This window comes from Melanotaenia boesemani, chromosome 16 (assembly GCF_017639745.1).
Source record: "Melanotaenia boesemani isolate fMelBoe1 chromosome 16, fMelBoe1.pri, whole genome shotgun sequence".
Lineage (NCBI taxonomy): Eukaryota > Metazoa > Chordata > Actinopteri > Atheriniformes > Melanotaeniidae > Melanotaenia > Melanotaenia boesemani.
In genome coordinates, this window is record NC_055697.1 from 10544735 (window position 1) to 10561335 (window position 16601).

At 39.2% G+C, this 16601-nt stretch overlaps 1 protein-coding gene across 12 annotated transcripts in view; it reads right to left on the bottom strand.

Moving 5' to 3' along the window:
* ablim1a (actin binding LIM protein 1a) overlaps positions 1-16601 on the bottom strand; it is a 39397-nt gene that overhangs the window by 11133 nt on the left and 11663 nt on the right. For 8 of the 12 annotated variants that reach the window (XM_042010596.1, XM_042010594.1, XM_042010593.1 and 5 more), the window contains exons 2-6: positions 6566-6706; positions 3876-4059; positions 3293-3402; positions 1687-1813; positions 1490-1583 (exon numbers count right to left, since the gene is read on the bottom strand). In XM_042010596.1, the coding sequence (XP_041866530.1) occupies positions 1490-1583; positions 1687-1813; positions 3293-3402; positions 3876-4059; positions 6566-6706 (656 nt within the window). Of the gene's footprint in view, positions 1-1489; positions 1584-1686; positions 1814-3292; positions 3403-3875; positions 4060-6565; positions 6707-16219; positions 16444-16601 lie in introns of those variants that run through there. The other 4 variants (XM_042010595.1, XM_042010598.1, XM_042010602.1 and 1 more) reach the window with 4 other exon arrangements.

Genomic DNA, 16601 nt, shown 5'->3' on the forward strand with positions numbered 1-16601 from the left:
TTTACAGCACCAAAGTGGTAAATTTATTCAGAATGTGACCACCCTGACATCTATCTATTTGACACAGGCAACCTGCCTTCAAATGTCTGAGTGCTCTGCTTTGTGATAACCTGGATAATGTAACCCATTAAAATGATCTGATGGCTGGAGGGCCTAAACTTCCTGCTACACTGATGTGGTACTTTGCATGCAGAGTGATCCATTAAAAAGCTTGTGCCACGTTGACCAAGGGTGATGCATTCCCAAATTAAATGTAGCCTGCCATATAACAACCCTCACTAGTATTTCAGCATACATGTGGCCACTCAAAGATACACAACTACTACTTAATAATTGCCATTTTACATTTTTCTGCTTTAAAAAAAAAGCCAGAGAATGATGATTTCAGATCATTAAATCCACCTCCAACCATTACTCTCTTAAACTGAATTTCCCTTTCAGAAACTCTTCCTGTTCTTTTTTCTACATCTCCACTGGCTGTAATAATGACCTCTATGTTAATATACCATTTATGTGGTTCTACCAGAGAAGCAGACAGTATTTAAACTGGGACTTAGGTCAGTGATTGCTATCAGACAGACTGGTATGTCTTTGGCCCCACTGATCCACTGGCAGTGGCTCAGGGGGGAGATGCAGCAGCCTTTTTCCTATTGTCATAAAGACCTGCATCAGCCCTGGATTACTATAAGCCTGACTGGCTGGCTGGCAGTGACATTTTCATACCATTAAATGACACATAACTCAGTGTCTGATTGGATCACTGTCGTACAGAAAGGCTTGCACTTGTTAGTGAGACTGAAGGGGGAAGGTGTCAAAGACAAAATTCTGGTAATGTTTTACATAAAAGAGGCTCACATGAAGTTAAAAAAGCTTAAACACAAAGTTTCGTAACAGTTGCATGACACACCAGATTAATGATTAATGATCACATCCTAAATGTCACATCGCATTGGTGGTTTTATGTAATGTTTACATAATTTAAAGCAATGAGAGCCTGTGTGAGTCCATATTTAGGCAGGGTTGAAATTACCAAAAAATTCTACTAAAATCTAATCTTTTAGTTGGACGCAGTCATGTCAAAAGTCTACTTGGTTCGGTGCTAAGGAGATTACACCAGAGATTACCAAACTAAATTTCACAAACATGTTACAACATCCCGTGTCTGTGTGCAAAGCTCAGCGTTGTAGTGAAGTATCAAAATTTGCTAATTCTGAAGCAATTTATGTTTAAAAATTTATTTAAATCAGCTATATTCACTATTAGTTTGAGACCTCAGGTAGTGTTTTAAATTTAATTTACCTGTTGTTATAATCTTAGTAAAATGATGCCTTGTTTTAGACTTATCTTCAGTAGGTTCACATGAAACTTATAAGCCTGCTTAACTAATAATTTTTTAACAGAGGCCAGTTAGACGGGATCTTTCTGTGCAGTCCAGCCAAATAACAGCAGGTGTTTGCAGGATGTGCTTCTGTATGTGTGCTTGTCTTACCTCTAACACCTTCCCTGTGATGAACTGATGGCACGCCTCGCACTGAACTCCAAAATGGATCTGATAGTCCTTCTCACAGTAGGGGGCGCCATCCCTGTGAGGAGAAGGAGAAAGAGACTGTAAGTGTGAACATTATTCAGGTCTGAATTTGACCTGAATTTGTCAGGCTGTAATAACAGCAGATATGAGTTTCTTACTTGCTGATGTACTCCCCAGTCAGAACTTTGTTGCAAGCTTTACACTTAAAGCAGCCCAGATGCCACTGTCTGTCCAGCGCAAGAAGAGCTTGTCCATTCTTAATGTCCCGGCCACATCCTGCACAATCTGTGAACATGCACAAAAATACTTGAAAACAATAAAACAGGATAAGTTACTGCATACAAAAAGGGAGACGTGGTGTCAGTTCTGACCTCACACACTAGATGGTGTTAGAGCGTAGCCAGCAATACTGACAGCTATCCCTTCCTATCATCTCTTAGCTCTAAAGCTAGATCAATTTTCGAGTCGGATCCCGAGGCTCTATAAGTGCAAGACGTTGGTTTCTAAACGAACAATCTTCCTGTCATCTCTTCTTTAATAAATAGAGGGTGAGCACAACACAGCCCACTGCAACCACAGGAGATGATAACTTTGTGAGGCATAACAAGGTTGGGATGATGACGTGAGTAGAATCAGCATGCCTTATTTATAGGTGACCTTGTCTAAAAGCTCTTCAAATGCCAACATAGAGACCAGTGGGGATGAGAGAGGAGGGGGAGAGAAAGAGCAGGAGGGAGGATGTGAAACTGGGAGAGGAGGGCTACGCATTCCCTGATCCAGAGGAAAGGAAATGTACGGCCATGCATTATTTAGCTACGCCTGTTCAGAAAGGAAGGTTATGCTTATGAAGAGGAGAGGCTTAGGATCTCCCAGAAAAGTTACCTCCATCACTTTTCAAGCATGACTGGGTTGTAGGGAGTTCCTAAGATGTTATGAAGTGAGCTTTACATCTACACGCTTAAAGTTTTTCTTTACTGGTTAATTTCTCTATAAATGAGCCATTTTACATTTTGAGAACACTTTGTGGCCAAACGTTTGATAAGAAGATCAATAAAAGGTTTATTTCTTTATGTAATGCTCTGTTTAGCTCATGTATCTGTATCTGATTGATCAGCTTATTGGTCCAAAATGACAGTGTGCACCACAACTTCTCCTTTGTCTCGTTTGAGGCATGTCAACCTAACCACTTAGCAGGCATTAAGCAAATGCATTTCATGGTCATGAACTGTAGATAAGTTAAGGATGAAAGCTTTTACAGTTTAGGATCAGTCGAAACAAACTTCTAACTTTTTTTCTGTTCACAAAAAAGTTACTGACACACTGAAATTGAAGAAACCCCTCCAAACTGTAACATGACCTCCTCAATAAACATAGTTTCACTAAATTTATAGTTTGGAGAAGTAAGAGATGCTATGAAGCTGCAGCACGGCAGCAGCTTTATTTATTTGTTTTTTTTACCTCTTGAGCTGGTTATATTTCAGCTAATTGTATTCTAATATGCAAGCAAGACGACTGAGGTGGCCATGAAATTATTCCTCACAGCCCAAACATCACAGCTAAAACGACTGGCAAACACCTACTTTAAATGCCACGCATGAATCACACCTGGAAGCTGCATTTCACAGACTTTTTGTATTTCAGAAACTTTTCAAAACCTGGGAATAGTTAACTTGTAACTCTACAAGAGGCTCTCCAGCCCAAATGGCATCTTGTGAAGGTGAATTCCTCCCTGTGATTTGTGTTCATTAGACAATAACTACTTACTGCTGGACCCCAGGATGTCCTTCGGTCCTGGAGACATGGGCTCGACACAGTACTGACATAGACAGTCTTTCCCATTAAAGGTCACCCTGTCCCCGGCAGGGAAGGGTCGTCTGGAAGACAAACAGTCAACAAAATATGAGGTATTACCCTACGGCAAGCGTAACGGTTTATTTGTTGTGGACTGTAGGATGTCTGACAGGGCTGAAGATGACAGGGACCCATGATGGGGATGTGTGTCAACACTGTGTGCCTGAGGAACCTATTTAGTCAGACAATGTATAGAAATGACACACAGCATCCTACTGTACAGTGTCACCCTCAACATTGTTTATCATAACACTGGATGAGAAGGTTATACACTATACAGGCTGTAGAAAATTAGCATTTGTGGCAATTTTGGTCAGAACCAGAAAATAAACCCATGCAAAAACTAGCTTCCATTTTTTTATATAGAGATATTTTCATCATAAATTCAGTTAAGAGGAACTAAATGCTCAAAAGCCATCTTTTCATTTAAATTCTAACATATTTACGATCTTGGTTATTTAGTCTCATCCCTGTTTTTATCTCAGCTGTATCTTACTTGCAGATGGTGCAGACGAAGCAGGCAGGGTGATAGGTCTTGCCCAGGGCAGTGACCACTTCTCCCTCAACAAAATCCCCACAGCCATTGCAGCGGGTGCCGTGCATGCGTTGGTAGTCCAGCGTGCACAGATACTCTCCATTCTTCATGAAGAAGCCCCCCTGTGCAAGGTCGCAGCCACACACTATATGGGACACACACACACACATTTGCTCTCATTTAGTGCTCTGCACATAGAGCCAGCCGACTCCTCCATGCATCAGTGGTTATGTTAAGGCTGTGTAATCCTAAGAGGCAAACTGAGTGCGTGAAATGGATGTTGACTTAAATGTCACTGAAAAATACATTTTAACAGCTCAGTGTATTACAGTGGGAAGTGTAACAGAAAACCCCTCAATCAACAGTGTTAACAGCAACACAAACAGAAAAAAAGAAAGAAAAAAAATCAAACCACCGCCCTTTGATGTGACTGCATGTTGAGCTCATGTCTATTAATCAACAATGCTACTGCAGGTTTTTGTCATTTTAGAGGCTAAACACTTGATGCAGGAACAATTCTGTAATTGTTTAACACGGGAAATGGCCATGATCTGTTTATAAAGATAGCTGGCTCAGAGTGCTGTTTAATATAGCTTCATTTTCCAACAAGCTTCCGTCTATTCAATTATAACCTCGTCATTTACACCAAAACAATTGGCAAAAGCAGAAATGCTGAGAAACAAATTGAGCTTTATTACGGAGCATCTCACTCCAAAGACTTGCTGTTTTAAACATGGCATCCAAATCTGACTTTACTGACTTAATGATGTCAAATAGAGACAATAAAATGTTATAATTTTTACATGGTTCATCATTAAATGTACCTATCTTCTAACTTGATATATTTTAAACAGCATTTCAATGTTTTGGCTGCATACCATCAATTTGGCAATGAGCACAAATGACCTGTGTATAATAAATCAAGAAAAAGAGAGAATAAATTCAACTAAAGCTACAACAAATAGGGTTGAAGGAGGCAAAGAGCCACAATGTGCTACCTGAAAAGCTCCAGAGCACCTTGACTTTACATTAAAGCTGACATGACTTTAGAGATACAATGGAGAGATAAAATACAATTTCTCCACAAAATATTTCCAAATTTGGAGTTGAGGTGACAACTGTAAGGAGTGAAATAAAAAATATTAGTCCAAAAGTTGTTGAATTCTCATCCTCATCAAGACGAGCAGTGACTCGCACCAACTTCAAAATGAATGTTGCATTGTTACCACATGCACTAGAAATATTCTCTTATAAAACACAATTACATTCAACAGCAGCTGCCATTATTAAAGGCATGCTAGTTACAGGGCTACAAAAAAAAAGCACATTTCCTGCAAACGCAATACCTGGTTTTATCATATTATAGGTATGTGGTCGCACACGTCATATTTAAACCACATAATTATTGCCTACCAGATGCAATTCCCATTCCCAGCAGCACAGAGTGAGCCTAGGAATAGCCATTTAGAAAGGCCACAGCTAAGAGGGAAAATATACCGATGAATGAGATAACTGCACCTTATAATTGTTATACAAAGATCCGCGATAAATCCAGGGAATGAATGGAGCAGGTGAGGGAGAGAATGGGAATTAATTGCATTAGGGCTCAGAAATAATGAGATTAGCTTGTGAGCTAATTGTGTTCCAAGAAACCCCACAGTGGGAGATTTGGTGGCCTCTGTCTGCCTGTCTGTTTGTGATGTCCAGCCGCCTGCACTTTGCATGCGATGCATGCCATTACACAGAATGCCTTTATAGAAACTTCTATCCATCCAATTTCTATGTCACTTCGTCCAGTGAAGGGTCGCAGGGCAGCTGGAGCTTAACCTGTCCAGGTACACTCTGGACAGGTCACCAATCCTTTTATAAACTTAATAAAGTCAATTTATGAAATTGAAATTAAAAAGATGAGAGGTTGTGCATTTGCCTATTTAACACCATGCTAAGATGGTGGCTGTTATAACTGTCCTCATGTCCTCTTTGACCACTGTTAACTAGTAGTAACAGACAGAATTAGGTACTAATCTGTGTTATTCTAAGCTTTAGGTGAACTAAAATAACTTTGGTCTTTGGGTTGACTGTGGACAACACTGCAACTGTGCCAAAATGCCAGAGATGAGCACTAATAGCGTTAAATACAGCTGGATTATCAAGGTGACATGTTGTAGGAGTCTTTGTGGTACTTTAACTGAATGAAATTTTATAAATGTTTAGACGAATTAAGCCACCATGCTGACCATATGTAGGATAGGAAACACATGGGAAACAAACTTCTTAGCTTCACTAACATCAGCTTCTTTCCACACAAAGAAGAAATGAGGAAAATCTTATTTACAAATTAGACTGTCATTTATTTATTATACAGCCCACTGAATGAAATGTTAAAACTGCCCTACTATCTAGCCAGTATCAGATTAGCAATGAATTTTCAAACTTCACACTTCAGCTGCACTTTTTCACACAACTGCCACATTGTTTTTCCTCCGATCAGAAAAAAATGTCTGTCAAAGCTCCCTGAGAGCTCTTTTTACATAGTAAACACCTCAAATAGTTAAATAAAAATTTAATTAAATTAAATTAAATATTCAACACCAGTTATTTAAGCAGATAAAAGCAAGCCCATGTATTATTCTGTGATTGTTTTCATTTACCTTTACAGGTGAAGCACTTGAGGTGAAAGTGCTTGTTCTGCACTCGGAGAACCTCACCCTTACATGGTTCACCACACTTGTAGCACTGGATCAGGGGCTTCTCTGAGGACTGGTGGTGGTGCGTGTCTTGTGCATGAGCCACTGCAAGAGTTGAGACAGTAGCATTACCATTAAGGTTCAAAGTTAATGAGTCAGTTTTTGTGACATTGCTGCAAGCCTCTTCATCTGAAGAGAACCTTATTCTGCAGTACCACACGAACATCACAGATAAAGATCCACTGCTCAGAGCATGTCAGGGGTAAAAATAGGACCAGCACTGAGCAGGACAGCACAATTTAGGATTCACAGCCAGACAGGCTCTCTGGAGAACAACAACCTAAATATAGTCCGTCTTGATCAGTGGAGGACAGACAGTTAAAATGTAAAGAGAAGCAGGGAAATGGTACTTTGAAAGGGTGTTGATAAAATCAGCTCTGCTACTTTCATTCTCCAAGGAACTTGTTATTTAAAGTTATGTCCCATTTTGTGGCACTATTCCTACACAGGTTACTTTTTAAGTAATTATCTGACTAATTTCCATGTTTTAAAAAGAGTAGCTGTTCTAACAAGATACTGAAAATAACAACATGAAAATTATTAACATTATTTTTTGGCTTGTAAGGAGTCCATTCTTTGCTGTGGATGTTAAATACTGAAATGGTACTTAGCTCAATTAAGACCTGCTGTGGTTCAGTATCTTATTTGGTAGAAACTGTGGAAAAAAAGAAATAATGGAAGGTAGCAAATAACCTGTTCTGAAGCCAAGTTTTATCTGTATTTTCACCCAAACTTACTGCATGTAGGAGCCAGAAATAAAAAGAAAGAAAAAAGGCCTCGTGATTAAGTAAGATATTGAACCACAGCAATTTTGAGATAAAAGGTGGAGATGGCACTTATGAAACAAGTGTTGAGCTAAGCTAACAGTTCTATTTCTGTACATTGGTGCTTTCACCTAAAGCTTATATTAGCATGCCATGCTAACAAGCTACTAATGACATAACATGTTCATCATTTGTAAAGTTTATCACATCATGTTTTACAACAGTAACTTAGCATTAAACATTACATGCAGCAAGTCAGACAGAAAGGTAAAAATTATCTGCAATGTTAAACTATTAGATGATACAGGTGAAGCCCCATCTTTACAAACCACTAAACTAGCTTGTTTGTGATCATATAATTTAAATAATGCCAGTTTTTATTACCCTTTAGAGATTTAAACAGCACTTTTTTCTGATGTATTGAGACATCCTTTGTAATTTTTTATCAGATTGCTTTATCTCTACTAGCAGCATCAGCATAATCTCAATATATATGATGCCAGTCTACAGCCTCCTCTGTTAAAAATTTGGTGGTCCCCAACATGCACAGGCATTAATCCCCTGCTACTGTATGGGATGTAACTGCTGCTGCAGTGCCGCACTGCACACAGCTTATCAGCTGTATACGACCAGCAGATTATTTCAGTCAGAAGCTTTAACTGGCAAGACAGCTTCTTTCTTTTATTCTTCCTTTCCCTATTTTTAAAGACACATAAACACACACACTAAAGATGAGGATACACATGAAAGGATCTTTGCTCTTTCTGCTCTGCAATGAATCATTAGTCTGTGAGGCTAAAATAAGACACCAGCAAAGGAACAGAAATAGCATCCTAAACGATCAATGGTCTACCAAAGAGAGACGTTACTCTGGATTATTGAGTGGGATGTAAGCTTGGCCTCGTTTACATCCCACTTTTACAGTTACAGTAACTTTCAAAATGTCATCAGATGGTCTTATTGTGGCGAAACCAACTTAGGAAGAGAGACTCGCCTTTGGATATGTTTTAATGAGACACTTGAGTGGTCTCTTATTCCCTTTCTAGGGGCTTAAATGTTGTATGACAATTCTTGTAGACCCAATTATAGCAGCAATGCAGCATCTATTCATAATGTAGAATGGAAAGGTGCTGAGAAGCAGTCGTGAGAAAATGAAAAACAGAGCACAAGGAAGAAGACAAAATATCAGGAGGGAGGCAGGAGTGAAGGTGGGTTATGAAGGGAGGATCTGTCTCCCTGGTGTCTCTGATGTGATTACAGTCAGCAGGACAATGAATCATCTCTGGTGAACCAGACTGCTGTGACAGTGAACTGAGTCTCAGCAGCTTTGTGTGTGACTTTGCACCTTCACGGACAAGCACAGACCATCTGGGTAACTGCACGCTGCAAAATATCCAATCTAAATAGTGATTTTAAGCCTCATGTACATGCTGGAAACATGACTTATATTTCCTTAGTTTTGGCTGTGATTTCTATTAGTAATGACGGTACAGTAATGATTACTGAAACCTGAATTAAATAATTTTGGATTATTTATTGTCTAAACCAGTGTCAAAAAGCATATATTGTAAAGTAAAATGAAAGTTTAAGAAATTCTACACAAGACTTGAACCCCAGCCTCCTGAGTTAAAGTCCAGCAAACAGTTTAAGACATTGTAGGTGCCAGATGAGCTCAAGAGTCTGACTTTACAGGTATAATAGCACATTATTATTGGTTGTAAACCCACACATAGTGAAGTTTCTCTAATACAAATATAATCTAAATGGGCAAATTCTGATTGTGCTATTGACATTTAATATGATTACTTGAACAGTTGAGTTTGATCTTCCTGTTTAAATGCACTGCTATTCTCCCAAAATACATGCAATGGACAAAATTTGTTATTGACCAAGGTATGTCATGAGAAAACGTTCAAGTAATTCTACTGCATATGACTTCATCTGGTGTACATCATCATACGTGTGAGTACAACTGAATTCAATTATGTCTCAAAGTTACTCGAATGGGGATTTTGACAGGTCGAAGATGTTTTTTTTGTTTGTTTTTTTAAAAAATAAAAACCAGGATTTTATCATGAGCTGACAAGAAGTCTTAATGTTCTTCTTATAAGCTGTAACCTCTGATGTGTTTGAACATCTGACAAAAGCAACAGAAAAATTGATAAATATACATTTAGGTTTTACTGTTTTTATAAAAGCATGCAAAAAAATTTTAAAAGATGGGACTTTGGAGCATATGCAGAAAAGCAAAGCCCATTTAAGTAAAGTTAATAAGTGCAGGAGAAATGTGACCTCTAACTGGATTATCTGGGTTGGAAAGCTTTGATTTTGTATGATTTTCATCAAACTAACATGTTTACATACAATGAAAAAGCCAAGTTTTGATCTAATATAACAATTAGTTTTTATTAGTGTCATAGAAAAAATATGTAGAATTGTTGTGTAGAGGAAACAACCAACTATCTATCAGTAGGTACTGTAGCTAGACTGCCTAATGTAATGTGAATGACAGTTATTTATATTCTAGGAGTATGTAGATGGCTCTCTTACGGCCTTTGGCTCGGTGGTAACAAACAAGACAGACTGTAAGACAGTAGTTTACTTTCATTGCAGGATCCCAAGCACATGTGATGCTTCCTTTGCCACCTATGCACATTTTCCTTTTGCTATTTTTGCTGCATATATGTTGTTTATACATTCATACATGTAATTTTCTAGCACAAAAGACACAAAGTCTGATGCAGGAACATTATTCTCTGATGACTGATATCAGGTTAGGGTCAAATTGAACCAGATTTTTAGAATGGAAATTGTGATGGTTGTTTATGTGTTAGGTCATTTCTAGTGTAATTTAATTTAACTTATAAATACGTTTGTTTTTTAAATGTAAAATTGTTGTGCAGATGTTGTCTCATTACTGTATCACTCATAAATAATTTGAGATGGATTTTATTCAATTATTATGACTGCAAAAACTTAATAAAAACATTAATAATAATTAGATGGTTTAGGGGCCCATGAATAGAAAATTGTTTTTGCAAAGAAAAACAGCATAACAAGATGCTTTAAACACAGAATTGTGATATGATTATTCTGTAAAGTTAAATGTAGAAAATATGCAGTAATTCCTTGGTAAGATTTACATTAAGTTACATGAAAACTGTAGTTAAATAACTAGCTAACATTCTTCTTTTTAGCTGTGCTTTATTATTTTATCCGTTTTATGCACTTCTGGAAGGCTCTTAATACACTGCAGTACTTTGTAATTATGTTTTATGCGTTTTTTAAATTATTTTATGTTTTTTATGACTCTGTTGTAAGTCATTTCGAGTACCTTTTTATTGTAAAGGGCTAAACAAATAAAATTTGATTGATTTGATCGAATAAAAAATGCTTGGATGGAACGTCTTACACTTGAGACGCTTGTCTTCCCTTTCAAAGTTCTTCATAACACTGACCTGTTCTACCAACTCGTTAATTAACTGTCTTAATCCAGTGTCTAAATTAAATATAATGGAACTAAGATTATAAAGTGAACTCTATAATCATATGTTACATTTTAGTTTGGAGAATATATGAACACATTTAATTAGCAATAGATGCACTGAATGAAGTGTTTTGTGCATAATAATTAGAAGAAATATAGCACAAGTAAAGCAGTTATTAACCACAATGAAAAAAATTGTAATACCCCATCTACATGCCCCATTTCTGAACAAAAATAAGATTATTTCCGAATTTAACTGGCAACTGGCAAAAAACACACAACACAATAGGAGTCACGCGTCACCTCTTGTGTTGGAGTTTTTTTCAGCTTGATATCAAGCTTCGGTAGCGAACTAACATTCCTCATCCTGCACTGATCCAGCCTCTTAGTAAGACAGTAAAAAGTGAATAAAATAAATACAGACTTAAGGACAACTGAGTACTAAACATTCAAACAGGTATGTTTGGGGGTGTTAAATGTAATCAGTGTTCATTTCAAATAGAAATCCCTCATGTTTCCTTACTCTGAAAGCATGTTTCTGACGTCATTGCCCATTAAAGTAGTAAAGTAGTAAATTTGAACTCACATCTAATAGTTTCCTGGCTGGTCATTTTCATTTTCCTCTTAGTTTTCATTTCATCGCCACTGACTCATTACTGAAATATGAAGCTCTTTTCCTATTAAATGACTGGCTAAATATCTGAGAGTTTACTTTTTTTACCCCATAGCCACTAAAATGGTTAAAATTCTCTGTGTGGGTTTGCCACTACAAGATAAAGCTTTTACTCTACTTTGTTTAATGTGTTTATTTTAAAATATTAATCAGTGATGTTTTGAATGTACATATTTCTTAAGATGCCAAGAATTTTCCTTTTGACCCTGTTTGGGTGTCTGATTCACTATTTTTAACGTATGAGAGTGTCAGCAGGGGACAGCCCAGCATGGAAAAGTCAACACTGCTAACGTCATAACAGGTCGAAAAAAAATCCAAGACAGATGTTTGGATCCCACACGCAGAGGATCTAAAATCTGAGGTTTGGATGGGAAGCTATGGGTGAAGTGTTTTTCCAGTGGCTGCGCAGAGGTGGAGAGAAGCAGAGATGGAGAATTTACAAGTATATCGTAACATAAAATAAGCCATAAATGCTCCCGGAAAATTACAGATGTTGCATTTTCCAGTTGTCTGTGTATGAAAATGTAACTTCAAGAACTTCACTGACATTGATTTAAAGTAAATCCATTCGTGAGTCTTCAGTAGCTCATGTGATGGCAGCAAAATAGAGCTTGATTTGCTGGAATGTACATTATATAACAGTATAAATAAGTTAGTGAGGGGTACGTGTAGCAAGCTCAGCACAGTGCAACTTACTGTGAAATATACAGTCGTACAAATTTTTCCAAGTGCTCACATTCCTGGTTCTGGGCTGCACGTGTTGGCTGTGCTGACAGAATCATCTGTCCTGCCTCATCACCAGAGGATAAAGTGACTGATATGATCCTAAACACAATGAACACACGCACACACTCAAACACACTGATGGGGGAACAATAACCAGCAGAGCATCCCGAAGCCAGGCCCAGAGAAAAGGGGGCTGTTCTTTCTACCCTCTATAGTCAACCCACCCCCCACCCATTTAAGCAGAGTCTAGCTGTGTTGGCAATAATAAAGGCTGCAGATGATACTCAGGAGGGAAGTGAGAAAGCCCACGTTGAATCCCCTGAGGACAGATCTTTCTGGAACACATGCCCCCCCCCTGTCCCCAACCTCTCCCTGTCCTCTGGTAAATAACAGTGGATTGTGGCTATTGACACACAGTGCAGGATTTGCTGAGGACGCTTCAGACTTTTTTGCCTTCATTTCCTGCCATGAACCCCGAGGAATGCAAAACCAGAGTAGAAGTTTGGGAATGCAGCAGGAGAGGGGGAATTCAATGAAACAAAAGATAGGAGGTGAAAAGATCTAATGAAATATTAAAAAGCTTTTCCCCTTTTATTTTAGACAAAACAGTTTCCAGCCAAAAACCTCCATGAGCATACACTTAAGTATGTCTGGGTTTGTGTCTGACAAAAACAATAAAAAACAATCTTCATTCCGGGTGTACATGCCAATGATTTTTGCCCAAGATGTTTTGACTTCTTAGACAATACGACACACACAAACACACATTTCTTGCCCCTTTATTTTTACACTTTTGGGGTGGAATATTCCAGGGGGGGAGTTTGAACTCAGAGTAAGATCAAAGAGAGTAAAATATGCTCACCATGAAACCCCAATTAGTAATAAGGCATGTGTGTGTGTGTGCTTGGGGGAAGGGTGGTGAAGCTCTTTATCACCCAGACATAACAAGAAGCTCTTAACCCCTCCCCACCATGAATATGTATGGATGAATTCAGTCCAACAACCAGCACCCCAGACAAAGCACTTCAAACATGGGCCATAAAGAGTGTGTGTGTGTGTGTGTGTGTGTGTGTGTGTGTGTGTGTGTGTGTGTGTGTGTGTGTGTGTGTGTGTGTGTGTGTGTGTGTGTGTGTGTGTGTGTGTGACCATATCAGCCTCTACCAGCCCACTCCCCAAACCTTTAATAACTAATCCTCAGAGACCTGAGCTTTGAATAAGGATCTGCTCTCAATGGTTGACCATCACAGTGCAGAGCATTTGTTCTTGGCAGGTAGACAATAATAATAACACCCTGATAAACGGTAAGAGTCTTCCAGCGCAGCTACTTATCTGAGAGGAGACAATGGTGGCTTTATGAACTGCAGAAGCATTTATGTTTGTAAAAGTGGAGCTGATGATGGCATTGGCTTGTTGCCCCTGAGTCTCGGTCTGTAGAGGCCCCACGCTCCTGTGTCGTATTTCCTGCGATAATGAAACTGACTGACAGCGGGACAGAGAGAATGTTTGTTGACCGTCACACTGTACAGCTATGGTCTGTGTTTCTTTCATGTGACTCCCATGTCACTAGTGTTGTTTTAGCCTGTCAGTGACATGACAGCACACCCATCTCATCTGTATATTCTGGTTCTGTGTGCCAGCTGTATAAACAGTGTGTGTGTTGCATTGATGTCTGTGAAAGGGTTTAGCTTCTTTTTAAGGGATTGAAACAGGCAAGCTTCAAAGATGAGGCACCACTGCAGTTGTCTGCAGCACTCTGCAAAAAAAAAAAAAAAAAGCACAGGAGGCAGCTACAAAGGCACTTGACATCAGGCTTTCTTGTGAAAAAGAAAATGTTCAGATTGTGAAAGCAGAGTTCTGGGAGGTTAAAATACATGTGATGATGATTAACTGGAGTGCAGGATAGAGGGGTGTCCATTTTTTTTTTACAAAGAAAATGACAATAAATGTTTCACTTTGTCCTGCTGTGCAAATGTGCATTCAACTCAGATGCACATGCACATCAACATGAGACTTCTCAAGGTGCAAACAGCCCAAATAAATTACAAACTATTTTAAGGGTATTCTTGGCGTTAAAAATAGGGCAGCAGCCTGCAAGTAGACAAATGCTAACACTGCAATCTCCTGATTATGATTCATCTTTCAGAGCAAAAAGAACAACTCAGTATTGGGGCAGCTGTGCATCCTAATGGTACAGAGCCCACCTGGCTTAAGACAGGTTGCATTATAAGTTCCCTGGAGGATACATTATGGCAATAGGGAACAAAATATTAGGGAACAAAAGTATACACATTTTTTTCTGTGTACAGGAATGAACAGCCTTTTTAATTGTGGACAAACCTTCTTCCATCAACAACTCCCTTGGAGTAACCAGGCGAGGTAGCTGGCTAAGCCTATGGAAAACTTTCAGAGGAGTTTGTGTGGGATGAACATGTGGCAGCCAGAGGTTGCAGGACTTCTGCCAGCACTGGGACGCAATGGCAACGACCTTTTTCTTTGTGGCCAGTCGGATCCACATCAAGGCAAAAGCTCCAGAGCTGGACGCCGCCTCCAGCTACCAGAGCGCTGTCAGATGCATAAACAGACCTACATACTAAAATCTGTCAAAATATCTGAACACATTTTATTTAGGGATGTGTGTTGTCGTAAGATATTTATAAAAACATCTTCAGACAGCACACACTGAAATATCACATGCCTCCATGTAGAACACAAACTGTTGGTTTTCACAGGATGGGAGATAAAGGATTCACGGAAACAGCAAAACACTTGTGAAACTGTTCAGGGACTTTGACTATAACAAAGACGCAGAGTATAAATTCTTTTTAGTATGATTAACAAGCTTTGCATTCACTTCCAGTCTTGTAAACAAACTTTAACTTTTTTTTTTGCAGCCACCATGCCTCTGGAATACTTCAGTATTAATTACAGTTCGATTTTTATCTTTCATTTCAAACATTTGTTGCCACATCCTCTCTTTTGAACCCTTTTGAGCAGCAGTTTATTTTAAAATGGAAAATTACATCTAAATTACTGCTTTCTGTGAGTCATACTCGCAAACAATGGTCAACCTCACGACTACATGCCTCAGTAAATTGCGGGCAGCGTTAACATCTAGAACAATGCCCCCCTAACTTCGCCTAATTCATCACACACAGCTGGGCGACCTCAGTAATAGGTGAAAACAATCATCTTCTTTTCTTTTTTCAAATTCTTTTAGCAGGACACCATGAATGGGGCCACGGTTGACAACAATGGAGTGTACCTTTTAGATGGTCGCCATGACAACGGTTGCAGACAGAGTGAGAGAGAAAGAGAGAAAGACGGAGAGAGTGCAGGTCTGTAGCTCTGCGCAGTGTGCCTCCCCACACTGGTGCTCCACTTTTCCACTCCACACATCAACATTTATTCAGCTTCCATCCAAAGACGAGTTGTTTAAACTGACAACTATCATGTTATAGCTCCAAAGGGTTCGACGTTTTGTTTCAGGCTCTTATTCAGCAAAGACAGATGCTTTGTTCTAGTAACATTTACATAAAGCCTGACGCTGCCAAATTAAGCGGACTCCAAGCAGCAGCTAAAGGGCGTAGCATGTTCAAGTCAGCTACTCTGTGGATGTGTTGAAGATGCACATTTAGATTCTTTCATGCAACACAAACCCACATGAGCGATAATGTAACCATGTTATTTTGACTGCATCATGCATCTGCATCTTTAAAAAAAATAATCAAATCAGGTAATAAGACTTCAGTCCAGTTAAATCTAATTCAAGTCAGATGCAGGAGTCCACATCCAAGTGAGCGTACTGCACATCCTCAGCAACTGCAGACAGGCAACAGCATGACAAGCAAAACAAATCCTACAAAAAACACCTTTGTGAAAAACACTGACACACACAGCTGCTGGACTACCTTTTTCTTTGACCATGACCATTGGAATCCAGATGTAGCTGAACCAGAAAACGCTCCAAGTTATCAGTTGTCAGGAGCACAGAAGCTGCTAGATCCTTTTTTCTAGTCAAGACAGAAGAGCTAAAAAAGAGAGCCGAGACACCAGAGCGATGAGGAGGGAGAGGTGTGGGCACTGCTAAGCTCTCCTCCCGAAAACACAGCTACAGCGTGGGGTTTGCCTCCCGACTGCTTGCTTTCCTCCCATCCCTCTCTTCCTCCTCCTCCTCCTACTCCTCCCTCCTCTTCCCCTTCTGCTCCCTCTGTTGTGTCAGCCGCCTCCTCATTGCAGCAACCAGGTGGCTGCTGCTGCTGTGTGACCAAAATCCGAAGTATACAAAAACAG